Source organism: Ochotona princeps, chromosome 33, assembly GCF_030435755.1.
Source record: "Ochotona princeps isolate mOchPri1 chromosome 33, mOchPri1.hap1, whole genome shotgun sequence".
Classification (NCBI taxonomy): domain Eukaryota; kingdom Metazoa; phylum Chordata; class Mammalia; order Lagomorpha; family Ochotonidae; genus Ochotona; species Ochotona princeps.
Window position 1 is genome coordinate 4,070,472 of NC_080864.1, and position 27,640 is coordinate 4,098,111.

The 27,640-nt window shown below is 66.8% G+C and overlaps 3 protein-coding genes across 6 annotated transcripts; 2 read left to right on the top strand and 1 right to left on the bottom strand.

Moving 5' to 3' along the window:
• Positions 1-5,091: 5,091 nt before the first annotated feature.
• Positions 5,092-14,664, top strand: STK11 (serine/threonine kinase 11). 2 transcript variants are annotated; one of them, XM_004595637.2, is made up of 10 exons: positions 5,095-5,977; positions 10,678-10,761; positions 10,882-10,971; positions 11,070-11,202; positions 11,283-11,419; positions 11,726-11,853; positions 11,937-11,994; positions 12,753-12,949; positions 14,165-14,360; positions 14,527-14,664. In XM_004595637.2, exons 1-9 carry the CDS (start codon positions 5,688-5,690, stop codon positions 14,344-14,346), a joined length of 1,299 nt encoding a protein of 432 aa, XP_004595694.2. In that variant the 5' UTR covers positions 5,095-5,687; the 3' UTR covers positions 14,347-14,360; positions 14,527-14,664. The 2 variants fall into 2 exon arrangements, with proteins under 2 accessions (XP_058514083.1, XP_004595694.2); XM_058658100.1 differs by lacking the exons at positions 14,165-14,360; positions 14,527-14,664 and adding an exon at positions 13,310-13,462 and having other exon boundaries at positions 5,092-5,977.
• A 383-nt stretch (positions 14,665-15,047) lies between these two features.
• CBARP (CACN subunit beta associated regulatory protein) lies at positions 15,048-22,034 on the bottom strand. Of its 3 annotated transcripts, none has more exons than XM_058658091.1 (10): positions 21,999-22,034; positions 20,067-20,180; positions 19,827-19,966; positions 19,619-19,683; positions 19,152-19,296; positions 18,709-18,880; positions 18,449-18,589; positions 18,058-18,250; positions 17,279-17,444; positions 15,048-16,726 (listed from the first exon to the last, which is right to left on the bottom strand). In XM_058658091.1, the coding sequence occupies exons 2-10, from the start codon at positions 20,157-20,159 to the stop codon at positions 15,778-15,780; spliced, it is 2,064 nt and encodes a 687-aa protein (XP_058514074.1). In that variant the 5' UTR covers positions 20,160-20,180; positions 21,999-22,034; the 3' UTR covers positions 15,048-15,777. The 3 variants fall into 3 exon arrangements, with proteins under 3 accessions (XP_058514074.1, XP_058514073.1, XP_058514072.1); XM_058658090.1 differs by lacking the exon at positions 21,999-22,034 and adding an exon at positions 21,614-21,897; XM_058658089.1 differs by lacking the exon at positions 21,999-22,034 and adding an exon at positions 20,623-20,795.
• Positions 22,035-24,200: 2,166 nt separating this feature from the next.
• Positions 24,201-25,255, top strand: ATP5F1D (ATP synthase F1 subunit delta). Its single transcript, XM_004595912.3, has 4 exons — positions 24,201-24,416; positions 24,614-24,767; positions 24,906-24,994; positions 25,073-25,255. Exons 1-4 carry the CDS (start codon positions 24,276-24,278, stop codon positions 25,193-25,195), a joined length of 507 nt encoding a protein of 168 aa, XP_004595969.2. The 5' UTR covers positions 24,201-24,275; the 3' UTR covers positions 25,196-25,255.
• Positions 25,256-27,640: the final 2,385 nt, after the last annotated feature.

Sequence of the window (27,640 nt, forward strand, 5' to 3'; positions counted from 1 at the left end):
GGGCAAGGTCAGGCCTGGCCAGGGGCCCCGGGCTTGGTGAGCAGCCAGCCCTCCCTGCCCTCCGATGGCTAGGCCAGTGGGGAGGGCAGCCAGGAGAAGCTTGGGGCCTTGTAGCCTGGAGGGACGAGCCACAGTGTTTTCTTCGCTGACTTCTCTGGGGCAGCTGGCCCTGGCCAGGGTGGGCCGGGCCACGTCCAGAATGTCTGGGGCATTAGTCAGATTTGGGGATTTCCAGGGAATGGCAGGAGCTGGTTTTAAGAGCCAGCATGGCCTTGACATGCCACTGTGCCGCCTGCTCGCGGCCCCCAGGCTCTGGCACGAAACCACCCCATGCCTTGACTCCCCCACCCGGGATTGCGGCAGCTGATGGCCATGATGACCGCAAGGCTGCTTTGAGTCCACAGGGACGCCAGTTCAAGTCTCGGCTGTTCCGGTTCCCATCCAGCTCCTTGTTAAGGCGCTTGGGAAATGCCCACAGCAGTCAGAGCTGGGGTAGACTGAAGCTGGGGGCCAGGAGTTCTGTCTGGGTCTCCTGTCTGAGAGGCAGTGCCTTAGTAAGTCACCTACTGTCTCCCAGAGTACATCTCAGGAGGGAGCTGGGGTCAGGAGTCAGAGCTGGGATTCAAACCAGGACCCTGGGAGGTGGGTGCCCTTCTGCCGGACAGGTGCAGCTGAGGTAGGAGCTCCACAGGCAGGGCTAAGGGACTCCCTGACCACCCTGAGTCTTGGCTCCCGTGACAGGGAGATGCCTTTGCCCACTCCCTTGACAGGCAGGCTTTGGATGTGGACATGAAACACCAGCGCTCCTGATTCAAGTTCAGGCTCAGGTCTGTGAGATCCCCCCACCCCCACCTCTGCTGCTTCAGCGTAGGCTTGCTCCAGGCTGTGAGTGTCCCGGGGGGCAGGTGCCAGGCTCTGATAATGGCAAGTGTCAGGCTGGGTGGCAGGCCTGGCAAACCATGGCCCAACTTGCTGTACAGATACTGGTCACTTCCACCAGGAGGGCCATCAGGGTCCTCCCTCAGTGTTCCCTCCCTCCTGCCAGCCTCAGTGTACCCCCACTATGAGGCAGGGTACAGGCTGCACCCACTTCAACCCTGTCAGCCCGCAAGAGGGGAGGTCTCTGGTGCCCACTAGGCAGGCCCTAGCACAGACCAGGGACCTGGGCAGGTGAGCCCTCCGGAGGCGGGGCAGGCTGGGGCGGGGCCACTTCCCATTTCTCCACTGTCTGGAAAGTCCCTGTGTTCCCAGGCACCGCGGGAGCCCTGCTCCCCAGCCCCTGGCTACTTCTGCATTCCACACCCACTTCCTCTGTGCCCACCATCCCCCTCCCGTTTCCCAGGCCTCTTCGGTTTCCCCATCCAGCCCTTCCCTCCCCACCCCCTCCCAGTCCACACCACCCCTGGACAGAGGAGAAACTGAGGCAGCATTGCCCACTGTGCCTCACAGCTTCCCTATCTGCTGCCCCCCATCAGCTGCCCTGCCCAGTCCCAGCCGCTGGCAGGGCTCACCTGCTATCTGCCCCCAGGTGTGCTGGGGCCAGTTCCAGACCCTGCCTGGAGCGGCAAACCTGTTGGACGAGAATAGGATCAGGTGGCTCTGGGACGGACGGTCTCCTGCCTCCTCCGCACCCTCTGAGGCTGGACTGGACCCTGAAGGGAGTGGCCGTCCACCCAGAAGCGAAGTGTGGAGAAGGCAGCCGCTGACGGAGGGTACACTGGACTGGATGGGGCAGGCAGGGCTGGACTGTGGCTGCCTGTGAACCAAACCAAGGTACTGGCTCATCTGGGAGCAACGGGCAAAGCCGCAGCCTGCCTCATAGCTGCCCACGAGGGCCCTGGTTCCAGTCCTGGCTGCTCCGCTTCCCCTCCGGCTCCCTGCTGATGCGCTTGGGAAAGCATTGGAGGATAGCCCAGGTGCTTGGGCTCCTGCACCCACATGGAAGACCCGGGTGGACCTAGGCTCCTGACTTCAGCTGTACCCAGCTCTGCCCAGGCACAGAGTGAAGCAGCAGACACACCTGCCCTGAGCAGGCTGGTGGCCAGCCGGGTACCCCCAAGGATGTGCCCACGCTGGGAAGCAGCAATGCCTGGCACAGCACCCCCTGCAGGACAGCTCAGGCCAGGATCCCTGAGGTGTCAGTCCTGGGTGTGCCCATGGCCAGCTGGGCCCTGTGGTGACCTGTACGGGGACTTCCTGAACCTTCACCTTGGACCCCCTGCCCAGCCCCAAGGGAAATTCCAGAGCCACAGGAGCCTCCAGGCTGACTCATCCCAGGGCCCTAAACACCAGTGTGGCCAGAGTCGCCCCTGCCCCCCACCAACTCCGGGCGCTGGAGGCATTTACAGAACTTCCCAGAGCTGGACTGCCTTTCCCTGGGATGATTCTCCTATTCCCAGTGAGAGACTGGGGGCAGAGGGGCTGGCCTGGGGATGGGAGCACTCTGCTCCTCCAGCCCCAGGCCTGCGAGGTTGACCAGCAGGTGGGATGTGAGCCAAGAAGGATGTGGAATTGGGACTGGGAGGGCTTTGCTGAACGGGTTTCTGTGGCCACTGGACAGATGTCAGTGTGTGCCAAGCATTTGCAGCAGGTGTTACAATATGACAACTTTATAATAAAGTAATATTGGAGCCCAGACTGTGACTCAGGTTTTTCCTCCTCCGCCTGCGGCACCAGCATTTCATATGGGCATTGGTTCATATCCTGGCTGCTCCCCTTTCCTTCCAGCTCCCTGCTTGTGACCTGGGAAAGCAGTTGAGGATGACCCAGTGTGGGAGACCCAGGAGAGGCTCCTGGCTCCTGGCTTTGGATCAGCTCAGCTGCGGCCATTGTAGCCATTTGGAGAGTGAACTAGCAGCTGGAAGATCTTTCTTTTCTCTCTGTAAATCTGCCTTCCCAATAATAAGTAATGATGCTTTGGGTTTAATTGCTGCTTGCAACATCAGCATCACATCTCAGAAGCCTACAGAGCTGTCCCACTTCTGGTCCAGCCCCCTGTCCTTGTGCCTGGGGAAGCGCTCAGGCCCTGCCCCCATAGGGAAGACTTGGATGGAGCGCCTGGCTTGTGCCTGCCCCAGCCCTGCCCATCCCAGCTGTTTGGAATGCACACTCTCTCTTCCTTCTCTCTCTCTCTGCAACTTGTGCTTTTCAGACCAACAAAGAGGTCTCTAGCATTAACCATATCACAAGCAGCTACAGCCAAGATTTCCACAATGGTTACAATGTCACAATGCGGCCCTTCCAACAGAGTGCTGTGCAGCCAGGAGCAGGGGAGAGGCCCTAGAGGTGGGGTTGAGGACTCCACGCTCTGGTGCACACGGACACACAGAAAGGATGAGGGTTCCAGGGACAGGATGTGTCCAGCACAGCGGAGACCACAGGAGTATGGGGCAGGATGGAGCCATGTGGTCCCAGGGGATGTGGTAGTCAGCTGTGGGCTGTGGGCTTTTCAAGCAGCACTTCTGGCTATCCCACACCAAGGGATGCCCAGCTTGGGTCAGGCGGAAGTGTAACCCCAGCTGAACTGCAGACCACAGGCGGGGTGGGGCAGCAAGGGCTACTGGTTAATGAGCAGGGGCTCAGTTGCAACGTCCTCCTGGCAGGCTGTTATCACCCGGTTTCCCCCACAGGAAATCACCCAAGTCCAGCTGAGGGACACTGCACATTAGCTGGCCAGTGGGTGACTGCAAGGATGTCTGGGTGGCATTCCCAACGCCAAACCCCCTGCTCACACGCACCCTAGGTGCTCAGCAGGGCAGCTCAACCCCCTGGGCTGGCCAGTCCACCCTGGCAAGCAGATAGCAGGAGGACAGGGCAGGGCAGGAACAGGGCAGTGACCCAGGGTGTGGCCGCCTGGGATCCCCGTCCTATGGGACACCACGCGTGACAAGTCCCAACCGCAGGCTGACACCGCAGGGGAGCTGGGGACCATCCAAGGCACCGCCCCCAATGGACGTGCACACCCGGAGAGCCCTACACCCGCTGGCCAGCGTCCCTCCCCCTGCAGCTCCCAGACCTACGGTACGCACCCTGGCGAGCTGCACTGCAGTCCATGTCTGCCCCCTCGTGGCTGCCAGTGTAGACCCGGGTCCCTTCTCCATCCCTCTCTGTCCTGGATGGGGAAGAGGACAGAGTGAGGCCAGTAGGGTGGCCAGGCACGATTGGATCCCTCCCCCCTGCAGCTCAACCTGTGGCTTTGTGAACCAGAAAAAAACAAAAACAAAAAACTGGGAGACTTCAAGACTTTTTATTGGAGGGGATCTGTTACCTGGCTGAGCTGGGACTCACCTGCTTGGCACCCACCTAGGGTGAGGGGGCTGCAGGTGACCCCGGACCCTAGGCCGGCTTCCCTCAGGAGGGTCCCATGGATGCGGTCTGTGCCTGGGTGGGATGCTGGCTCTGTCCCTCGGCCAGGGCTGTGGAGCACCTGGCAGTGCCAGCATCCCATAGGGCCGCCGGTTCGAGTCTCAGCTGCTCCACTTCCCCCGCCCCCAGCTTTTTTTCACCTGACTTCATCCCCGGCCCCACAGACGCTTCGAGGATATATTTCTTTATTTTTGCCCCCGCAAAATGGCCAACTTTGGGGCACTTTTTGACCTTTGACCTAAGTCCCACGGAAGGATTCTGGGGGGGGGAAGCGGCCCTGACGGGTTGGCACCGAGCCGCGCGGTCCCCCAACCCCACGACCCGGCAGGGACCCCCCGCCGTTCCACGGAAGCCGTTGGCATCAGTGACCTCCGACCCCGCAGCTCCCCCCAAAGTCCGGGAGGTCACCGTCGCGGCGCTCCCGGCCCGCCCCGCCCCTTCGCCGTGACAGGCGTCTGCGTTCACCAATGAACGAGGTGGTCCCACCCCTCGGGCGGAGGCGGGACCGAGCGCAGACCCATTCGCGGGCAGACTGCCCGCCCCGGATCCAAACGGCCCAATCAACGGCGGCGGTGAGGCGGGTCGCCTTCGGGCTCAGCCAATGGCAGGGCACGTCGGCGCCCCGCGACGGGGGCGTGCCCTGCGCACGGCAACGGCGGCGGCGGCGGCGGCGGCGTCGCGGGGAGTAGGGGGGGAGGGAGGTAAACAAGATGGCGGCGGCGTGTGGGGCGCGGGGCGGGGAGGCGGCCCGGGGCGTCCGGCCGTGAGGCGCGGGGCGGCGGCGGAGGGCGGCGGAGGGCGGCCTGGCCTGGGCAGGGCTCGTCCCCCTCGCCGCCCCGCCTCCTGCACACGCGCGGCGGCCGCGGCGAGGGGGCTCCGGGCGGACTCGGCTGAGGGTCGCTCCGCTGCTTGTGTGTCTCCTCTCTCGCACCCAGCCCGGGCCGGCGAGGAGCGCGCGGGGGGCCATGGCCGGCCCGGAGGACGCTGCCCGCGGCTGCCCGCGCGCCTGAGCTCGCCCCCTGCACCATGGCCCGGCGCCGCGGACCCCGCCGGCCTCCCCAGGGCCCCCGCGGAGGACGAGCGGCCCCGGCCCGGCGCTGAGGCCTCCCCGCCGGCGGCCAAGTGGACAGTCCTTCTTCTTTCCCCACGCGTGTGTCGTGAGGTCTACGTGGCCTGTGTCCTTTTTACTTTTCTCGTGGTTTGGGATCCTTTTTTTTTTTTTTTTCTTAAATTTTGGGGTGTGTGTGTGTGTTTTGAGAACTTGGGCAGCCCAGGAGGAGAGGTGGTGCAGGTGGCGGTAGTGGCGGCAGCCGGCACCGGGGATGGAGGTGGTGGACGCGCAGGAGCTGGGCGTGTTCGCCGAGGACGAGCTCATGTCGGTGGCCATGGACGCCTTCATCCACCGCATTGACTCCACCGAGGTCATCTACCAGCCCCGGCGCAAGCGAGCCAAGCTCATCGGCAAGTACCTGATGGGGGACCTGCTGGGCGAGGGCTCGTACGGCAAGGTGAAGGAGGTGCTGGACTCGGAGACGCTGTGCCGGCGCGCCGTCAAGATCCTCAAGAAGAAAAAGCTGCGACGGATTCCCAATGGGGAAGCCAACGTCAAGAAGTGAGTTGGGGCGCAAGGGGCCAGTGGGGGGGAGCAGCCTCCCCCAACAGTGAGTGGGGCCAGCCGGGCCACCTGGCTGGCCTTCTGGGCTGACCAAAACAAACACCCCGTGCGCAGGGCAGCGGCCGACTGGGCCCCAGAAGTGGGGGGCACCCCTGGCTGGAGACCCCTGAGGTCCTCCCCGGGGCAGGGGGCAGTGAGGGGAAGCGGCTGTGTTGCTGCGGTCAGCAGCAGCTGAAGTTTCTCCCCCCCCAGCTGCCACCCCCCCCCTCCCGTGGCCCCCTTCCTGGCCAGGCCTCCTTATCGCTGCCACCCGGCCTGCCCGCCCTGTGCTGGCCTGCTGCCCACAGCACCACGCCTTGCCCCCTTGCCAGGGAAGGGGGAGATCTCTACTGGCTGGATGCCAGGATGGCGGTAGGGGGTGGTGGTTTAGGGGGGCCTCCCACCCGGGCACCGCAGGACGCTGACCTTGGGCCACAGGACTGACATCCGCTCTCACCTTCCTTCCTGGCCGCTGGCTCCCTCTCGCCAGCAGCGTGGTGACGCTGCCAGTTCACGTCCGGTCTGTTCGGGCTACCGTGGCAGGCGTTGGAGGGGGGACAGTTGGTGTTCCGGGGGGTCGGTCCGTGTGCAGGGGGTCAGGCCAGGAGCGGTGCTGGTTGGTTTGCAGGAGGTAGGTCGGGCGTTAGGAGTGTGGCCTGTTGGTGTGCAGGGTGCAGGGCCAGGAGTAGGGCCGGTCGGTGTGCAGGGTTGTAGGGTCAGGAGTGGGGCCGGTCGGTGTGCAGGGTACGGGGTCAGGAGTAGGGCCGGTCGCTGTGCAGGGTTGTAGGGTCAGGAGTGGGGCCGGTCGCTGTGCAGGGTTGTAGGGTCAGGAGTGGGGCCGGTTGGTGTGCAGGGTACAGGGCCAGGAGTGGGGCCTGTTGGTGTGCAGGGTACAGGGCCAGGAGTGGGGCCGGTCGGTGTGCAGGGTGCAGGGTCAGGAGTGGGGCCGGTCGGTGTGCAGGGTGCAGGGTCAGGAGTGGGGCTGGTCGGTGTGCAGGGTACAGGGTCAGGAGTAGGGCCGGTCGGTGTGCAGGGTGCAGGGTCAGGAGTGGGGCCGGTCGGTGTGCAGGGTGTAGGGCCAGGGGTGGGGCCGGTCGGTGTGCAGGGTACAGGGTCAGGGGTGGGGCCGGTCGGTGTGCAGGGTGTAGAGTCAGGAGTGGGGCCGGTCCGTGTGCAGGGTACAGGGTGCAGGGTCAGGAGTGGGGCCGGTCGGTGTGCAGGGTACAGGGTCAGGGGTGGGGCCGGTCGGTGTGCAGGGTGCAGGGTCAGGAGTAGGGCCGGTCGGTGTGCAGGGTGCAGGGCCAGGAGTGGGGCCGGTCCGTGTGCAGGGTACAGGGTGCAGGGTCAGGAGTGGGGCCGGTCGGTGTGCAGGGTGTAGGGCCATGATTGGGGCCAGTCAGGTGTATGGGGTGCAGGGCCAGGAGTGGGGTCGGTCGGTCGGTGTACAGGGGTCGAATGTGCAGGAAGCAGCCATCAGGTAGGGATGGTAGGATGTCAGGTCCTGCTCCTGGTCTTTGCTCTCAGGCTGTTGGGTGGCTTGGCTTGGTCATGGCCAAGCCTGGGGGCACCAGAAATTGTACAGGACCGTGGCCGAGGAGCCAGGCGGTTAGGTGGCCAGGTCGCAGTTGCCCTGAGCCCCAGAGGCGTGCCCATTGTGTCCTCTGTGTTTGGCTGGCCTTTGCCCTTTGTGGGGCTGGTGGGTGGGGAGCTCAGGGGGTCCCCATCTGGGACTACAACCCCTCACTGCTCAGCTCTTGGCATGCCACTCCTCTCACTGAGCTCTGGGGCTGGAGTGGTGCTGTCAGGTGGGCCTGGGGTCTGCTGACCGCATTGGTCTGGTCCAGGGCTTCTGGGAGCAGCTTGAGGCACCAGGCCCTGGCCAGGCACATTGAGTGCGTGGGTGGGTGGGTGGGTGGGTGTCTGGCGTGGCTTGGGAGCTGGTGGGCCCACGGAGGACTTGGTGCTGGACGGGGTGTGAACATGGGCTGTGTGCCCGATGGAAACAGCAACATGGAAGCTGAATTGGGCACAGTCAGGTGTGTGCCCCAAGTGCCTACAGCCGCTGGCATGGAGTCATGACCCCGTTCAGGGTTCCCCTGTGGGTGGCAGGGTCCCCAGCACCTGGGGTAGCACCTGGCAGGAGCTGGAGCCAGACTCGCACCTAGGTCTCCCCTGTGGACTGCACACTAAGGCCATGAGAGTGTGTGGCCAGACTTGGGGGAGCAGTGCTGGCACAGGAGTGGAGCAGGTGGGGCAGTGGCGGGTGGTGGCTCCGGGCCTGGCTCCTCTGCCAGGCCCCGTGAATCCTGCAGCCATGTCACAGTGCAGGTCCTGCCCACGTCCTGGGGGAACACTGCCCCGGACAGGCGCCTGGCCCTGGGAACCCCATTTTGAGGATGTGTCAGAGCTTTCTGCTTCCCGGGGATACTGTGGGTGTTGGTATGGTCCCCGCAGCCGGGACCACCTTGTCTGCCTTGTCCCTCCGTGCTCGTGCAAAGCTGTGTAGTTGCCGTCTGCCTGGAAAGTTCCAGAAGGACCAAGCAATGAGAAACCAGTGGAGGCTGGCGGGCTGACATGTCTTGCTCCTGGAGCTCTAGGTGAAGCGGATCAGAGCTCCCCTGGAAAGAGGCCCCAGCCTGCCTCAGCCTTCACATGGGTATAGTTCCCCGTGCCCAGCTTGTAAAGTGGCAGGACCCGGTATGAGGGCTGTGTGCCTGTGGGGACCCGACGTGGTCTGAGAGGTGGCCAGGATGGGCCTCCAGCCCCGGCGTGAGGACCCCTGGCCCCGGGCCTCAGCTGCCCGGTGGGTTGGGACGTGTGGCTTCCTGCCCGAGCCACCTGCCGGGGCGGGGGGCTCACCCCCAACCCTCTCAGTCGGCTTGGTCCAAAGTTCCTGTGTGTTCCCTGCCACCCCTGTAGCCCACAGAGGGAGAGTGTGTGGTTCACAGCCTCGTGGGCGCCCTTTTGACGTGTATGGGGGGTAATCTTCAGCACAGGGCTGCCCCAAGCCCCCACCCCCGTCTCTGGTTTCCCGAGGTAGCTATGGCCCCGACCCCTCTCCTTGTGGTGCTGCAGTGCTGGGTTCCCTGTGAGTTGGAGTGACTGCCCCTTCAACTCTGCTGCCCCAGCAAGCCCCTGTGCACACTGAGGTCGCCTGCCTGCCCACCTGCGGCACTTCTGACGGGCACCCCAGGGCTGGCTCTCTCTGCGCCTCCTGTGTTGGGGCACTGAGGAGCAGGGTCAGAACCAGGGCAGCTGGGTCCTGGTCAACGGGCTGGCCCTCTGTGAAACCGGTTTGTCCTGGGCTGACATGTTCACGGGGGGCTTTGGCCCCAGTTCTGCAGTAACCACCAAAAGTCGTGTGTGGGCACTGTGCAGCCGGCCTGCCCCTCCCCCGGCAGGGACACTGCCCTGAGGAGCCAGGCGTGCCAGGCCTGGGCTGAGGTCAGAGTTTGGAGTGACGCTGGGCGTGGTGGGGCTTGAGGTCACACTGGGCAGGAGGCGTATGGGGAGCGTGGCTGGCGGGGGTCGGTCTGCCCAGGCCACAATGGCCTTGGCCTAGGACTCCCTGTGGCTGGATGGGCACCCCCGCTGGCACTAGTGACCTTGGTGCTTGTCCGCAGCCGACCCTGAGGGAGCTAGGCTGCCGTGGGGTCGTGGCAGGTGGAGGGGCTCAGTGGCCCTCCAGCCTGGCAGCACAGGCAGCTCCACCTTCCTCCCCACCCGAGGAGGCCGTGTGCAGACCCCATTCCTGAGTCCTTGGTTTGTCTCCTGGGTGCCCCTGGAGTAGGCCTGGGGCCATATTGGAGAAGTGCCTGGAGCAGCAGCTCCCCCATGCCCCTGGGTGGGCCAGAGCTGCTGGCGGCCCTGCGGGGAGGGTGGTTTGCATTGGGGGTGGGCTGGCACGGAAGTAGCCTGGGTGCCCGCCAGGCCTCTGGCTGCTCCATAAATAACCCACTGCTGCCCTGCTGGGAGTAGCAGCCTTGGCATCCACACAGCAGCCCGGCCGCGCCCTCCTACCTGGCTCCTGTGCACCCGGTCCTGCCTGTCCAAGGGCCTCTTATGCCCTGGCCACACGGCCACCCAGGCTCTGTCATCCGGGGCCGTGGCTCAGGCTTAGAGTCTGGACATTCAGGGTGGGCTTCCAGGACGAGGAAGCCTTGGCGGGAGGCTGGGTGCACTTCCTTTGTCTCGTGCTTGTACTTGGGAGGACTTTTTCCTAAAATACATCTATGGAGTGTGATTTACATACCACACAGGTCTGGGGGAGCAGCGGTACAGCAGCTTTGAGGGTTCCAGAACATTCTATCACCTTGTCCCTGGATCAGTTGTTCCTGGGGTGCGAGGAACCTGTGTGCTCCGTGAAGGGGAGCCCGTGATCATGTGCTTTGTGGCCCTGAGTGGAGCTGCTGGGTCAGCTGTGGCATAGAAGCTGTGGGGTACCCACCTGCTGTTTCCAGCCCCTCTCGCCTCCTGGCCCCACCTGCCCCCCGAGGCTGCCGGCACTTCCTGGGAGCCCGCGCAGGCGTTCTACACGCGTGTGCCCTGGTCCTGGGAGGTTCCCTGGGCCCTGCACAGGTGGAACTGGCCAGCTGGCCGGCTGTGTGCGGGTGGTGTGGGGTTGCTGACAGCTGCCCCTGTGCCCGGCCCCCGCCCAGGGAGATCCAGCTGCTGCGGCGGCTGCGGCACCGCAATGTCATCCGGCTGGTGGACGTGCTGTGCAGTGAGGAGAAGCAAAAGATATATCCTGCCACGGAGGGCATGGGGGGAAGGGGGTCTCCAGGTGGGAAGCCCCAGGAGAGCATGGGGGGAGGCGGGGTGCTCCCAGCCAGGCGCCGGGCTGTGTTTCCTTAGCACCCCACGTATATGGTGATGGAGTACTGCGTGTGCGGCATGCAGGAGATGCTGGACAGTGTTCCTGAGAAGCGCTTCCCCGTGTGCCAGGCCCACGGGTCAGTGTCCCTCGGGGGCAGAGGAGCCGTGGGTATGGGGGCCCCAGCTGTGGGCTGGGTGCGCTGGGCCGAGGTGGTGGACGCGTGTGCCTGTGCAGGTACTTCTGCCAGCTCATCGACGGCCTGGAGTACCTGCACGGCCAGGGCATCGTGCATAAGGACATCAAGCCGGGCAACCTGCTGCTCACCACCAGTGGGACCCTCAAGATCTCCGACCTGGGGGTCGCTGAGGTACGCCATGGGCCAGGGGAGGGCTGGGGCGGCCCCTCTGTGGGCCAGCGCCCCCTGAAGGCTGCGTGGCTCTGCCACAGGCCCTGCCCCCCTTTGCCGCGGACGACACATGTAGGACGAGCCAGGGCTCCCCAGCCTTCCAGCCACCCGAGATCGCCAATGGCCTGGACACCTTCTCTGGCTTCAAGGTGGACATCTGGTCTGCTGGTGTCACGCTGTAAGTGCCAGCCTGGACGCCTCGGGGCGGGGGCCACACTGACCAGCTGTGGGAGCTCTGGGCTGTGGCTGAGCAGCCATGGAATCCGATGTATGTGTGGCGTTGAGGGGCAGCGTGGTCTCCCTCTCGCAGTGGGAGTAGAAGCAGACTAGTTCCTACCCCCTGACCCCAGTTCCAGAGCCTTCTCACCCCAGGGAATCCCCGCCACTGAGGGGAGGGCAGGGCCCTGGGCATTCACCCGAGGTGGGCAGCGGGGAGCAGGGCGGCAGCTGACAGCTGAGCATGTCTCTCCTCGCCGGGCGGCAGCTACAACATCACCACGGGCCTGTACCCGTTCGAGGGTGACAACATCTATAAGCTCTTCGAGAACATTGGCAAGGGCGACTACACGATCCCTGGTGACTGCGGCCCCCCGCTCTCGGACCTGCTGAAAGGTGGGGCTGTCCGCTGTGGGGCTGCCCTCCCCGGGGCACGGGGCCAGGCCCAGCACTTACCACCGTGTCCCCGTTTCATGCAGGAATGCTGGAGTACGAGCCGGCGAAGCGATTTTCCATCCGGCAGATCCGGCAGCACAGGTGCATGGGGGAGTGGGCCTGGGCCCCGCGGGTCCCTGCTGCTGCCTCCCGGCGGGGTGTCCTGCTCGGTGCCCAAGGGCCAGTGCGGGCAGTGAGCCCCCATTTCCTTGCTTGTGGACTGTCCAGATGGCTGCAGGGTGTGCGGCCAGGCAGGTCCCGGGAGGGACTCCCTGGGCCTCGAGAGGCCTCCAGCCGAGGCCCAGGGCCACCTGAGTGGAGACAGCCGGGCAGGGTGTCTTGGTTATTTTCTGGAGATATATTCAGTTGTCTGAGGGGGTGGGACAGGCATCTTGTATCCGCTGGTCCACTCGCCAAGTGTCACAACAGCTGGAGCTGAGCTGATCCAAAGCCAGGAGTCTCTTATGGGTCTCCCACATGGGTGCAGGGTCCCAATGCTCTGGGCCGTCCTCCACTGCCTTCCCAGGTCACAGGCAGGGAGCTGGATGGGAAGCGGGCAGCCCGGACACGAATCTGTTCCCCTATGGAATGCTAGCACCGCAGGCTGTGGCTTTCCTTGTGACACCGCAGGCCTGTTTGCAGAAGGTCCTTGAGAATCCTTTGGGGTCCCTGCACCTCCTGACTGTGGCGGGGATGGACCAAGCAGCTGTCCAGGGCCTGAGGGTGTGGCTGCCCGGGGGAAGTGTTGGGCTGCTGGTGGGCCCTAGGTTGGGGTGAAGGCAGCGCAGCCCGCAAGGCCAGGAGGGCTGCAGGGCAGAGGGTCCTGTGTCCTGACGACCTCCATACCGCGGCCTCCGCAGCTGGTTCCGGAAGAAGCACCCCATGGCCGAGGCGCTTGTGCCCATCCCGCCCAGCCCGGACACCAAGGACCGCTGGCGCAGCATGACTGTGGTGCCCTACCTGGAGGACCTGCACGGGGGCGCTGGCGAGGACACCGACGGGGAGCGCTTCGACCTCGAAGAGGACATCATCTACACTCAGGAATTCACCGTGCCCGGTGAGTCTGCGGCCCAAGCCTGGTGAAGCTGCCCGCTGGCGCCCGAGCCCCGGCCCTCAGGAGCAGGTGGGAGACTCCCGAGGGCAGGAGAGGGCGCGGATCATGGGCTGGGGGAGCCTCCCTCAGGCTGCCGAGACCCCATCAGTGCCCTGTGGGGCCACCGAAGCTCTCTGCTGGCCTGGTCCCGCCCCTCTCAGACCCGCCCGCCCTCTGCCCTGCATTGCCCCGCCCCTCCGGCCCCGCCTTACTCCTGTCTCCTCCCCTCCCTGGTCCTCCTGACCCCGCCCTCTGGTCTTCCTGGCTCCGCCCTTGCCTCACCTGGCCCCACCCCGCTGACCCCGCCCCGCTTGCTTTCCCCAGGTGGTGAGGAGGCTGTGGAGGCGGGGCTTAGAGAGGAGGCGCATGCGCAGAAGAGCCCGAGCCCCGCCCTCCCTGGCGAGGGGGCGGCGCACTAGCCCCTCCCGCTCTGGGTGTCCTGGCCCCATTGTCGCCATAAAGCTTTGCTCCCTGTGACTGTGGCTGAGGGTTTCCTGTCCACCCGGTTCCTAGTGCAGGGAAGGCTGGGCGACCCTGGAGGCCCCTGAGATCTGACCCGCTTCCTGAGGGGCTGGGCGTGTCCTGGTGGTACCGCAGGGAGCTGCCCAGTGTCGGGGGTCTGGGGAGAGAGGCCCGGTCCAGCCAGGTGAAGCCGTGCTTTGTCACAGCTCCTGGTCCTTCAGCTGGAACCCTGTAAACTCCACTGTGGCTCCCAGCACGGCGAGTGGAATACCTCCTGCCTGACCCCTCCCTTCACTTGCACAGGCCAAAGTCGGGCACCCTGGCCCCATGCCCCGTTGCCATGTGTGCCCTGAGGGCTCGGGCCCATGGGGGAGGTCCAGGGCCCCTCTGCACCCCACAGCCCAGCTGAGGTGGTGTGCAGTAAGGGCAGCAGCAGGCAGGCCTCCAGCCCACTCCACAGGTGAGCGCCCAGGCCTGGAGCCTGGTCTGATACTGCACAGGAGGGCCTGGGCCCCACTGTGTAGGCTCCAGTCTCTACAGACACTTCGACTGGCCGTGGACCAGGTCGCCGCCCACGAGACCAGGCCCTTCCAGGGGCCGGGGCCAGTGCCAGCGTAGGGCAGGGATGTCCCTGGGCAGCGGCTGGAGGGAGGTGGCTGGGTACATGGCAGTGTTGGGGTGGCCCTCGGCTCAGGCCCCACCTGGGCTTCCTCCCAGGGCAGGTCCCAGCGGAGGAGGTCGGCCAGAACGGACAAAGCCGGGGCCTGCCCAAGGCCTTGTGCATGAACGGCACCGAGTCAGCACAGCTGGGCAGCAGAGGGAGGGCCCCCGCCTCGGCCCGCAAGGCCTGCGCCACCAGCAGCAAGACCCGCCGACTGTCCGCCTGCAAGCAGCAGTGAGGGCCCGCCTGCAGGTGAGCCACATGCGGGTGTCAGTGGGCGTGGGAGGCTCACAAATCCCCCCACCCCGGGGCACGGACTGGCGGAGTCCTTGGCCCACTCCCCAGTTGGACAGCAGGTGGACACTGCAGTGTGGGGGGCTGTGGCTGGCCCCAGTGACTGCCCTGTTCTGTCCCGCAGCTGCCTCCAGGAAACCCGCCAGGTGCCCGGGCACGGGCTCTCGTCTTCCTGCCGGCCCAGGCCAAGCAGCCGCTGAGACAGGCTGTGCCATGCCTGTGGGTCGGCTGCCCCCTGCGGGCCGTGCCATGCCTGCGGGCTGGCAGTGGACATGACTTGCTCACTTTGCAATCCTGCCTGAGCCTCCCCCAGGCGCGCGATGCACTTTACGTGGAGACTACTGGGCTGTGGGCGTGGGCATGGCGCAGGGGACCAGTACTGCGTACGTGCTGCCGCGCCCGGGGCAGCCCCGCGGCTGCCTGCCGGTTGGATGGTTGGTTCCTTTTTTGTTTTGTTTTGTTTTTTAAGAAAAAAAAAAAAATAAAACAGGTGGATTTGAGCTGTGGTTGTGAGAGGGTGTCTGGGGTCCTTGGGAAGCAGGTGGGGTACCTTGCTGGCTGGGAGGGTGCCCGCATGGCGGGGTCCTGGGTAGCCACCCTGCCCCCTCCCCAGGGCAGCCATACCGCCGGGCTAGAGGAACACAGGAAGGCCAGAGTATGCAGTAGATGTTTATGGTCAACGGGAAAACGGACACAAGGAACCCGCCACTGGGCGGTGTGGGGTCTGGCGCAAAGCGCGGGGCGGGTAGGCGGGGCCGTCCATCTTTTGGCAATAAATAAAGCTTGGAAACCTTGGCCATGTGGGGTTTTTTTCAAGTCTCTGACACAGGGGCCGCCCAGGCGGCTCCTGCGTGCGGGATGGGCCAGGGTGGGGTGTGGCCGCTGTGCATGCAGAAGGCGGCAGGGGACGCAGACACAGACGGACGGCAGGAGCTGGGCGTGGCGCGAAGGCCCGAGCACAGACCGTGGTGAGGTAAACGGCTTGGTTGCAGCGGGGTGACGGGCTCCTCCCCAGCCCTCGGCGGCCCATGGTCCTCACCCACGCGGGTGACGCATGCACCTGTGCGGGACGGTTGGCCCGCAGCGGAGGCTGTGTACACGCGCTCCAGACCCACAACACGGCACCTGCAAGTGCGCGCCTGGAGCTGCCTGCCCATGGTGGCCCCAAGCAGTAGGGCCACCGTCTGGCGGCCAGTCCAGGGGGGCAGAGGTGGGCACCTCCCGGTGTCCCTGCGGTCGGGCGGAGGCTGGGAGCTAGTGTGCGTGCGCCAGCCCAGTGCGTGGGCATCCACAGCCGGAGCTGGGCTCGGGGGCGAGGCCCTGCGCGGTGCCCGGGAAGCTGTGGCGAGGTGGCTTGGGCTGGGGATGCAGCGGCTTAAGCCGGGCTGTGGTCGGGAGACGTGGGGGCGGCGGTAACCAGGGCCGGGGCGGGGGACCCAGCGACGGTGGCAGCCAGCAGCGGTGGGAAGAGTCTGTCCCCCAGGTCGCCCGCCAGCTTGTCCAGCAGCGCCTCTGGGGGCTCCACGCCCAAGCCGGGGCCGCCACCTCCACCGCCGCCACCTGGCTCCTCCTCGATGACGGGGATGGCGGGCTCCTCGCTCGCGCTGCCCAGCGCACGGCCATCTGGCGGGCAGTCGACGCTGTCGCCGCGGCGCAGGGGCGCGCGTGCAGGCCGTGGCGCGCCGGGGGCCTGGACCGCGCGGGCTCCAGGATCGCTGTGCTGGCGGCCACGCTGCTGCCACTGCTTGCGTGCATGCGGGTGCACCCGGGCGCGGTGGCGCACAGCCGCGGGTGTGTCGTCAAAATGCGGGTCGTGGCGCAGAAACTCATGGAAGAGCGCATCGGTTTTCTCATCGATGCTGTAGTCGCGGCGCGGGCGGCGGGGCCAGGCGCGCGGGCTGAGCGGAGCAGTGGGAGCGGGCGGCTCCGTGTCGTCGCCCGCGCCACGGCCCTCGATGCTGGCGTAGCCGCTGTCCATCTGCAGCAGCCGGCGCGCCTCGCCGTCTTTGGGCCGTGGCGGTGGGGGCGGTGAGGGTGGCGGAAAGGCCGGCGCCGTGCCCCCCGAGCCGGAGCCAGAGCTGTCCCCGCTGCGCACTGAGTCTCGGTCGTTCCCGCTGCTACTGTGGTCCGAGGCGGCCGCGTGCAGCTCAAGCGAGGCGCGCAGGCTCCACAAGTCGCGGTAGCTGCTCTGCGCCTGCTCCGGGCCCGCGTCCCGCTCCACATCTGATTCCAGCTGCTGCGCTTCAGACCCCGCGCTGCTCCCGCAGCCGCCGCGCTCTGGGGGAGACTCAGGGCTCGCTGCTCCCGCCTCAGCAGCCTCTAACCTGCAACCAGGCCAGGTCAGGTCAGCGCCCACCCCTTTGTACATCGCCCCCCTGCACCTGCCCTTCCAGCAGGGGTCTTCGTGCCCTCCAACCCCACACCTGCTGGAAGGTCAGATGGCCACTCCCTGACCCTGAACTTGCCCTCTAAGAGGGATGAACTGGGTCAGCTGGATCCAGCTATGACTTGGCCCCGGTAAGGATCCTGACAGCACCCTGTCTGCCCAGGCAGGGGGCTGCTCCACAGAGGGCACCACTGTACCTGGTGAACCAGGCAAGGGGTGTGGAGAGAGGGTGGTGCAAGAGGGGGCATCCATTCCCTGGTGCCTGGGCAGGAAAAGGCCCTACACAGAGGTGGTGGTCCCGGGCCCTGTTGGCCCCCCTCCCTTACCCAGTGTCCCTGCGTCCCTCCTCAGGTCCCAGCAGGCCGGCCGCCATGGTGTACGGGCAGTGAGCACAGGCCCCAGGAGCTTGCTCCCTGGGCCGCCTAGGGGGGACGGCGTGGGACAGGGGCCCACGGGTCCACCCCTAGCACTTCCATCTACGGAAAAATACCTGCCGAGAGTGGGGGACGGGCTGGTGGGGCTGGCCGGGAAGGGGCGGGGGGGCGGGTAGGCCACCACGATGGAGTGGATGAAGTCGGCATCGGGGGCGCCCCCCTCCTGCTCCACGCTTTCGCTGGCTGCCCGCTGCCGCTGGAAGTGGTGCCGCTTGGGGGAACCTGTACAGAGGTGAGCTTGTCAGCTCCCCCAGCGGGGGTGGGGGTAGCGAGGCTCCCCATGAATCTTCACATGGGTGTACTCCCAGCTGGAGGTGTGGGGGGGTGGGAAGCCCTGCTGGTCAGCTCAGGCCCCCCCCAAGACATCACAGTTACCACCACCAAGGTGCCCAGCCCATGCTTGGAGGGAATAAGATGGCCTGCATGGCCCACGGCCAGTTGCTGAGCCACAGTCACCCACTGGCTGCCCACAAGCCAGGACCTTCCCATATGTCTCCTCTCCTGTCCACTTCTCAATGGCTTCTCTTGGTGACAGAACCGGTTGTGTCCTCCAGAGGACAGCACAACCCAGCGCACACCGCCCCCCCACCTGTTGCACATAAAGTTTTATTGGCACGCAGCCACAGCTGTGCATTCACAGGCTGCCTACAGCCCCCCAGATGCAGGGAAATGGCCCCAAGGTCACCCTTGGGGTGCAGCCGGGCATAGGGACACAGCGGCCATGCCTTGGGGGGCGCGCTTCCTGCTGACCTGGGCTACAGGGCAATGCTAACCAACCAAGGGGGCTGCTGGCACAGCCCTCCACCCCTACCCTGGAGAGTTAGGGCTCACTCACCCCTGGTGTCCAGGCTGGACGCCCGCTGGCTCGCTTCCAGCTTCCATTTCTTGACCTTGAAGTAGGGGCTGGCCCCGTCCAGGCTGGCATGGCGGCGCAGGCGACTGAAGAACTGTAGGACAGTGCCTGCCTCCCCTGACCCTGCTGAGGGCCCAGGCCCGCCAGCCTTGACGCTTCGGGTGCCCGCATCCAGCTAGACAAGACAGAACAGCAAATGGCACTCGCATCCCTGCCTCTGGTATCTGCAAGCACCCACTGCAGCCCGCCCTGCCCCTCCCCGCCAGATGCTGGCCACTGTGCTCTGCCCCCAGAAGCAGTCCTGTGATGCCCCATATTCTCCTGCCCAGGTGGGGGCAAGATGTGGGGTGCCCAACCGTGGGAGCCCCCTCACCGAGGTGCCTTCTCCAGAGTCCCTGGATGCCGAGGGGCTGCGCTCTGTGAAGTCGGCCGTGCCCACCGCGGGGTTGTAGGGGTCACCTGGCAAGGCGGAGCTGGGGCCCAGGGAGCGGCCAGTGAGGGCCTTCCCCGGGGGCTGCGGGACAGAGCCGGTGGGGGAAGGAAGCAGTGACAGGTCAAAGGGCACAGAGGGGTGAGGCCAGGACACTGGGCTCAGCCACCCACCCCTCTCAACCCAGCACCCCCAATGGGTACCTCGAATATGGCCAGGCTGGCCTTGGGGGAGGTGGTGGGGTGGGGGGCTGCGGCCGAGCTGGCCTCAGCCGAGTCACACTCGTGGATGGTGACGATTTTCAGGGGTGGCAGGTGCAGGTGTGTGAGGCGTGCGTTCTTCAGGTGGTGGAAGTCCCCCTCGGTCAGGGTGTACCTGCAGAGGGCCGGGCTTGAGGGTCCAGGAGCTGGGGCGGGGCTCGGCTCTGCCCACTGGCCAGCACCGGCCCACCTACCGGCCAGTCCTGGCCACGCCCACCGGCCAGCTCTGTCTCTGCCCACTGGTCAGCTTCAGTCCGGCCCAATAGCCACCACCGGACCCGCCCACTGGTCAGCTTTGGCCCGCCCACCACCCAACACTGGCCCGCCCACCATTCCGTTTTGGCCCGCCCACCGGCCAGCGCCTGCCCACCCGGCCCCTCCCTCACCGGCGGCCCTTGTCTTGTGTTTTCTTGCTTTGCTCGAACAGGGCGGCCTCGTTGAAGGAGACCCTGCGGCCGGTGGAGCTGGCCGACAAGAAGTGTTCCGTCTCCGCGTCCTGGCCCTCGGGGTCCTCCCCCCTGCGATCGGGGTCTGCGAGGAGAGCCAAGAGAGGGTGGGCCCCGGGTGGGCCGAGCCTGGTCCTGGGCGGGCCGGTGGGCAGGAGGGGCGCGGGCGGACGACGCGGGGCGGCGGGCACTCGCTCATGCGCTCACACACTCACTCGCTCAGCACGCGCCTGTGCGCACCTACGCCTGGGCGTTAAGGGAACAGAGATGAGTCGGAATCGAGCTTCGCCCAGTCTGGTGGGGGAGACAGACAGACACGGACGGTCAGGCGGCCCGAGGGGGCAGGCGAGTGGCCGAGGGGCGCGCGGGGGGCCGGGAGGGCCGGCGGGCCGGGCCGGGCGCCTCACCTTGGGCCGGGTGGGTGCCGTTGTCAAGGTAGGTGGTGGTGGTCTTTTCCGCCTCCTCCATGGCCCTGCGGAGGGAGGGCAGAGGCGGGCATGGACTCAGTACACATGTGCCCCTCCAGGGTAGCCAGTCCCTAGTCCCCTGCCGCGCGCACACGCAGACCCGCATGCGCAGACGGAGCCCACCGCAGTGCACCTGCTGAGCGCGCACCTGTTGAAGCGCTGATGCACCTCCCAGCAGCGTTTGCACAGCAGTAGAACTCCGGAGAGCACCACCAGGGTACCACCGACGAACAGCGACATCACCACAACCAGCAGCACGTAATTGTCCAGGATGGGGTCGGGCTCGGCCTGCAGGGTACCACAGCAGCGGGGCAGGCGTCAGCCGGCCAGCCGGCCAGCCCCGCTGCTCCCTCGCCAAAGGCACTCCGTTTCCCACCCCGTCACCCACCGTGGGACGACTGGTGACATTGTCCCAGGAGGCCGTCAGGGCGACAGTGGCTGCAGTGGTGGCCGCGGTGGCCATGGTGGCTGTGGGCTGCATTTTGAGGCTGGGAGGATGGGACTGCGGGGAGAGAAAGCCTGCTCAGCTCTGGCTTGGCTGGTCCTCTCGTCGCACGCCCCTGGAGCAAGCCCGCCGGTGCAGGGCAGCGGTTGGGGGAGGGGTGCGGAGAGGGGGCGGGCAGCTCCCCCTCTCTACTCAGGTGGCCACTTCTGGCTGCAGCTGGCGCCAGCACTTCCCTCCAGCTGCCTGGCTTTATAAGGGAGCAGGTGGCAGCAGTGGGCATGCGTGTCCACGCGTGTGTGTGTGTGTGTGTGTGCGCGCGCATTTGCGTTCACAGCCGGTATAGCCGGCCCCGCAAGGTAGCGCAGACAGCAAGGAAGCCCCGCCCAGCCAGGGAAGAGTACCCCTCCCACCCCTGGAGGAGGGGGATAATGGGGAAACTGAGGACGAGACCCCAGATGTTCACGGGATCCCCGCGCAGGGGGAAGCAATTTGTGTGCACCCTGAGGTGGGTGGGGGTTGGCGATCCTGGGTGGCACCACCCGAGGTGAAGGACGCCCCCCTGCCGCTGGTAGGAGGGGTGAGGACAGAGGCGAGGCGGGCGCTCAGGCTCCCTGTTCCCATGGCGACCGAGCCGAGCGGGGCCGCAGCGGGTTGCCAGGGAGCGCGGGGGAGGGGGCGCGGCGTGGAGCGGGAGGCCTCCTGCAGGGGCGGGCGCGCCGCAAGATGGCTGCCGGCCTGCGCGCTCCGGGCTGGGCCTGGGGTGGTCTCCCAGCTCAGGGAAGGGGCTGCCGGGAAGCTGTGTGGGACCCTGTGCCAACGCCCGGCCGGGGCCCGGCGAGGCGGACCAGGGAATGCCAGCGCCGCACGGCCACGGCAGTACTGCAGGGTCCGCCCGGCACGCGCGCGCGCGCGCGCGCGAGGGGTAGGCAGGATTGGGTTGCGGCACCCCCATCTCCCTGCGTCCCTAAGCCCACTCGGCTCAGCGGCGCACACTGCGGCCCTGGGAAAGCCGCTGCGGGACTCGGGGTGCTCCGCACGCCGGGATTGGGGGAGGGGGCGTATATGTAGGTCGGCAAAGGAGTTCACGCTGGAGGGGGATGGGGCAGAGGCGGCAGGAGGCTGGGGGCGCTGAGCGGGGGCTCTCGGGGACGGCCAGGAGAGGAGGTGGCGTAGGACCACCTTGGGCAGACCCCCGCACCCGGGATCGGGCTTGGGGGCGCATTCGCCAGCGAGGGGAGGCACAGGACCCAGCGCCATCGCGCTCTCCCGATCTGACAGCGGGAAACGGGCTGGCGCAGAAATGCGGGCGGGGTCCCTGCGGGTGCGCCAAGCCCCGAACGCCCGCCCGACACCCTCTCCCGACCAGCCGCGCCGGGAACGGCCGGTGGTCCCGAGCCGGGGCGGGCTCCCCGATGCCCGACTCGTCTTCCCTGCCCTCCTGCCCTCCCTTCCCGTCCGCTCCCGTGCAGCCCAGGGCCCGCCGCGCCTACCTCAGCGCCGGGGCGTGCGGCCCATGGGCGGGCGGGCGGCGGGCAGGCGGGCGGCGCTCCCGGCTGGCTCCGGTGCCGCGGGGCCGGCGGAGAATTTATGAATGGGGAGCGCTGCGCGCGGGGGAGGCCGTCGCGGGAATGGGGGGGGCGCGCACGTGACCGCGTTGGCTGCGCTCCCGCTCCTGGCTCGCCCGGTGCACCGGGTCCCGCCCGGTTCCAAGCCGGCCGCCCACGCCACGATCGCCGCCGCGTCTGGCTCTGCTGGCGCGCCGGCCACCACCTCCCCTTCCCTTCCGGCGGGGGCGGGGGGCGGAGCCTGCGCTCCCGGGCGCCCCCCTCCCGCGGCGGCCGTGTCTCCGCCCCCGGTCCCCGAGGCACGACTCACCTAAGCAAGCTCTGGTCCCCAGAAGCGCCGCGGGGAAGCGGGGGAGGGGTGCGCGTGTGTGGGGGGGGGGATGCACGAAGTCCTGACCCCCACCCCATCCCCAGCTCAGGGTCGCTTGACCTAGACGAGAGGCCAGCACGGCCAGGGGCGCACGCAGGTGCCTCCTTCCCAGGCCCTGCAAGCCCAGCATTTTCCGCAGTTCCTAGGGACCCCAGGGTGGACAGGCGACCATCACCTCCCTCCCCCACACCGTGTCCCCGCAGGCTCTGCCAGGACGCACCATGTCTGCTCCCTACCACACAGCCAAAGAAACCAAACCATGGCCCCCCACAATACAAGCTCAGTTCTCCAGCCCTGAACCTGGCTGTCGACCTGGCCCATTTTTCTCTCCCGGACCTACGTGATCAGCCTTCCACTACCTGCACAAGCCTCCAGTGGACCACGCTGGCCAGGACATGGTACATGCCCTGGTCACCCACTTTAACCTGCATTTGCAGGTACCCCACGCGGCTGTTGGCTGGGCTCCCCTGGTCGGTCAGCCGGCCTTGCAAGGCCCTCTACCTTCCACTCTCCCGGAGTGGAGATCTGAACAAACCCGCGGACAGGGGAGCCAGCAAGCGCAGCCCGTCCCGTGCTAGCCATCCTGTGGTTCCCACGGGACAAGCACCTGAGCCGCCCCTGAGCTGTGTGGGATGCAGGGCTTTGTGGGGGTGCGCATCTGGGCTCGGTGAAACCAGAGGAGGTGATGGCAAGGAAGCAGTACCATCCAGGCCGGACGCCTGCTCCAGTGCGAGTGTGCAGACGGCATATGTGCGACTGGCCAGCACCGTCCAGTGCTTGGCCTCCAGAATGGTGCCCAGTCCAGCCCTCTCCACTTCCCCCAGGAACGCAAGCAGGGTGTCCCCTCTGCGCTAAGCCTGCAGAGTGTCCAGGCGCTGGGCCACCTGCAGCTCCCCAGATCCCTACACCGGCTCAAGCTGGTAGTGAGGGGCAGAGTCCAGAACGGGGGAGCCACGGGAGGGGCGCAGCGCAAGTGGGACCCCGACCCACCCACCCCTCAGTGTGCCCCGAGCTTCAGAACCAGCGGGGAACCTCACCCCACTCCACCCACCCCCCGACCGTCCATGTTCCTGCGCCCCAGGACACCCCAGCTTGGGGATAGGGGTGGGGGCGAGGAAGGGGGCGCAGGGCCCCCAACTTGGGGCTGCAGAGCTCCCTGGGCGCGGGGGCCGGGCGGTGACGTCATGGCTGCGAGCGAGGCTGCGCGGGACGCGGCTGACGTCAGCGGGGCTCCAAGCCGCCCGCGCGCGCTCCTGCGTCAGCGGCGCGCGGAGGCGGCGGCCAAGCTGGGGGGTTGCGGGATGCAGGGCGCATCCCCGGGCTGCGGGTGCCCTCTGCCGGCGCCGAGGGAGCCGCAGTGGCCGTGTGGGGTGAGGGGACGCCTGCACCTGCTGCGCCCCCTCTTCCTTTTTTTTTTTTTTTTAAAGATTTTATTATTATTATTGGAAAGCCGGATATACAGAGAGGAGGAGAGACAGAGAGGAAGATCTTCCGTACGATGTTTCACTCCCCAAGTGAGCCGCAACGGACCGGTACGCGCCGATCCGAAGCCGGGACCAGGAACCTCTTCCAGGTCTCCCACGCGGGTGCAGTGTCCCAAAGCCTTGGGCTGTCCTCGACTGCTTTCCCAGGCCACAAGCTGGATGGGAAGTGGAGCTTCCGGGATTAGAACCGGCGCCCATATGGGATCCCGGGGCTTTCAAGGCGAGGACTTTAGCCACTAGGCCACGCCGCCGGGCCCGCGCCCCCTCTTCCTATAACCGTGCGCAGTGGTGCGCGACGTGCCACGGCGGCTAGGAGCGCTGTCTCCCGGTGCGCGTCCGCTGTTTGTTTTCCACCAAGCCTTTAAAACATGTTTAGCTCTCTTATGTTTTGGCCTCTCGGCATGAAGAGCCAGGCACCGTGCGATTCCCTCACGACACCTCACGTCCTCAGGAGCAGATTGCGGGCAAATGCAGCCATTCCTGAATGACGCTGTCCGTCAGGGTCCTCCCCGCACCAGGAGGAGGCGGGCAGAGAAGGGATGGTGCTGGAAACTACAACCCCCAGCATGCCGCGGGTGTCGGACGTCTGCGTCTCTCTCGCGCGCGCGCGCCGCCCGACGGGAGTTGTAGTTCGCGCGTGCGCCCTGTCCCGGAACTCGTGCTCCCGGCCGGCCCTGCGCGTCGCGCCGTCCTGCTCGCCCTCCAGGCCGCCCGTCCTCCCCGGTCACCCGCCATGCTGCCCGCCGTGCTGCTCCGCCGCCCGCGCCTGGGGCGTCTGCTGCGCCAGGCCCGTGCCTATGCCGACGCCGCCGCGGCCCCGGCCCCCGCCGCCGGCCCGGGCCAGATGTCCTTCACCTTCGCCTCGCCGACGCAGGTTCGCTCCTGGCTCGCCCCAGCCCAGTCTCGAACCCGGGATCACGCACTCCCCCAATGCCGTCTGCGGTCCTCGAACCCGGGATCCCGCTGCCTTTCGGGTGATCCCGGCCCCCCTCATGTCTCGGGCTGCGCCTCCTCGGCGGTGGGGGTGGGGGCGGCCGTCTGCATCCCCGTCTCCGTCTCTCCCAAACGCAGGTTTTCTTCAATGGGGCCAACGTACGGCAAGTGGACGTGCCCACGCTGACCGGAGCCTTCGGCATCCTGGCATCTCACGTGCCCACGCTGCAGGTGCTGCGGCCCGGGCTGGTGGTGGTCCACGCGGAGGACGGCACCACGACCAAGTACTTTGGTGAGTCCCCTCCCTGCACACGGGGAGTGGGGTGCAATGGGCTGAGCCCCAGGGCCAGCCTGGGGATGCTGCCCCCCCCCCAGTGGACGCTGGACGCCCCGGCCTCAGGGCTGCAGCTTCTCCCCGCCCCTGTTGCAGTGAGCAGCGGCTCGGTCACTGTGAATGCCGACTCCTCTGTGCAGCTGCTGGCCGAGGAGGCCGTGACGCTGGACATGCTGGACGCGGGGGTGAGTGGCAGGGGAGAATCCCGGGGTGGGTGCGGGGTTGGGTGGGAGACCTGCTCAGCCTCACCCCCTGCCCTGCAGGCTGCCAGGGCCAACTTGGAGAAGGCGCAGTCAGAGCTGTCGGGGGCTGCCGATGAGGCAGCCAGGGCCGAGATCCAGATCCGCATCGAGGCTAACGAGGCCCTGGTCAAAGCTCTGGAGTAGGGGGGGGCGTCTGTCCCAGTGCGGGAGACCCCTGCACGCCGTCGGCCAGCCAGCGGAGCCCCCTTGCAAGCTGCCCTAGTGCTGGGGGGAGTGTTCCTGTGCCCGCCCTTTCCTGATCATGTGTGTTCCTGGAGAACCCTTCCTCCCAAATGCCCCCTATTAAAAGACAGGAACCCTCCTTGGTCTTAGAGTTACTTGCATTCCTGGGGGCGGCTCAGCACCTGCCTGGGGGTGGGGGTTGATTCTGGGTGGGATGGCCTGGACGCTGGCCTTGATGTCCAGGGCGGGGACAGTGAGCGAAGGTCGCCAGCCCAGCCAGGGCCAGGCTGCCTGTGGTGGGCGGGGAGGGGGTGTGGCCGCTGCGCCTGGGGTTACTGCAGGGTCTCAGCTCCAGGCCTGGCATTGGGCACCTGCAGGCCACTCCCTGGGCACGCCTGGCTGCAGGGCAGCTCCGTGGATACACAGGCCCAGAACAGGGCGGTGGGGGAAGGCTCTGATGACATGGACAGCTGCAGGCAGGCCACCCTGGGCCTGATGTGGCCAGAAGACATCTCACTGTGTGTCACCGTCCCGTGGGCGTGACTCCACAAGGCAAGGCCCAGCCTGGGGGGGGGGGGCCCAGCTGCGCCTGCGCCTCCTGGATTTGGGCAAGCAAGTCCACTCCGCCTTCCCAGCAAGACAAGACCCCTGATGAATACTGCCGCCTGCCCCTCCCTGCCCTCACCCTGGGCTGGCCGCCTCACACCCCTGGGGCTGGCCATGGTGCTGCCTGTGGGACCTGGGCCTGCACCCCCACACTGGGGACCCCGCCCTATACTCAGCCACACCCCCCAGGAGGGACAGCACGTGCTGCTGGCCAGGCCATCCTGGAATCCCAAAGGTCATGACCCTGGCACCTGGCCAGCCCTGAGCCCACAGAGACATGGGGCACCCATGACATACACCCCAAGCCCTGGCACCCCTTTCTTAGCATCCATGGTTACCTCCACTCGGCACTGCCAGTCCTGGGCTTCCAGCACACGCTTTGAGACCCATGGGGGGCAGGTCCCTTCCCAGGGGACCGCACTTTCCTGCCTCCTGGGGGTGCCTGGGTCGGGGTGGGAGGGGAAGCTAGGGTGGGGGCCAGGGTGGCCAGGCCAGATAAAAGAGGATGGCAGCTACGTGGGACGGCTAGTGGTCGTGGCCTGGAGCCTGGAGTTTCCCCCCTCTCCAGGGCACAGGGGTGCCCCAAACCAGAAGGGGGGGGACTGCATGCCCTGGCTTGGTGGCTCCAAATGGGTGACCCTGCCAGCCCAGGGTGGATCTGGCATCATGTGCACACACTAGGGTGTGCCAGCGCCCTGGCCAGCCCCCTCACTCCCCAACTGCCTGCAGATGCTGGGGCACAGCGCCCTGCTGACTGTGCCTGGCAGGCCTGTAAATGCCCGCTGAGGTCACCGATAAGCCAGGCTGCCCCCACTCCGCAGAAGGTGACTCTGGGCCTCCCTTCCTGGTCGTCCCCCCACACACAGGCGGAAGTCCTTGGGTGGGTCTGGGGTGGCAGGAAGGGGGGTGAGGCTGCCAACCCCCCCAAATGACAGTTGTGGGGGAGGGAAGTGTGCCGCCCCGAGGTGACCTCTGGCTGGCCAGCATTCCTAAAGTGGCCTCGGGTCAGCAGGCCAAGTAAGACGGCCAAGTGACCTGGCTTGGCGGTGTCCTGGGGCCCCTGGCCAGCAGGCAGGGGCGGGTGTCCCCCAATGCGTCAGCGCGCCCTGCCCCCCGCCCCTGGCCCGCCCCGGCTCCACCCCGAGGGAAGGCGCGGATAAAGGCACGGGGCCGCCCGTCCGGCCCCAGACCGGCCTGGCCACCCAAGCGCTCTCCTGTCCCATCCGCGGAAGGCACAGTTACTGCTGGGACCCCAAGAAGCAACCCTCCGCCCCGGGGCGCGGTGAGTGGGGGGCGGGGTCGGGAGGAGGAGCACGGTGATGATTGGGTGCCCCACTTTTCTTTGTCCCTAGCCTGGTGGGGGACCAGGTTGTCCGGGTGCCTTAGAAAGCCCCCGGAGGCGTGGGATGGGGAGGGGCCTCCGCCCCCTCAGCACCGCCCCCCCGGGTTTTTGTGTGTGTGTGTGTGAGGGGTGGGGAAGGACCTTCGGCCCCCGCTCCGCCCCCACACTCTTCGGGCACTCCCCCCTTCCCCGGCAGTGACCTTGAACTCGTGGTCCGTGAGAGCGGGCTCTAGCTGACGCATGCAGACTCTTGGGGTGACCTGACAGGGTTCCTCACCGGCCCCCTAAGCTTGCGCGCGCGGGGAACACCCCTTCCTCGCCACCCCCACCCCTCACACACACACACACACACACACCGAGACCCCGGCGGGCAGCACTTCCGGGACGGGCCGGCAGGGGGCGCGCCCGGGGCTGCTGACTCACCGCGGCGGCCCCGAGCGGTGCGCGCGGGCGCAGCA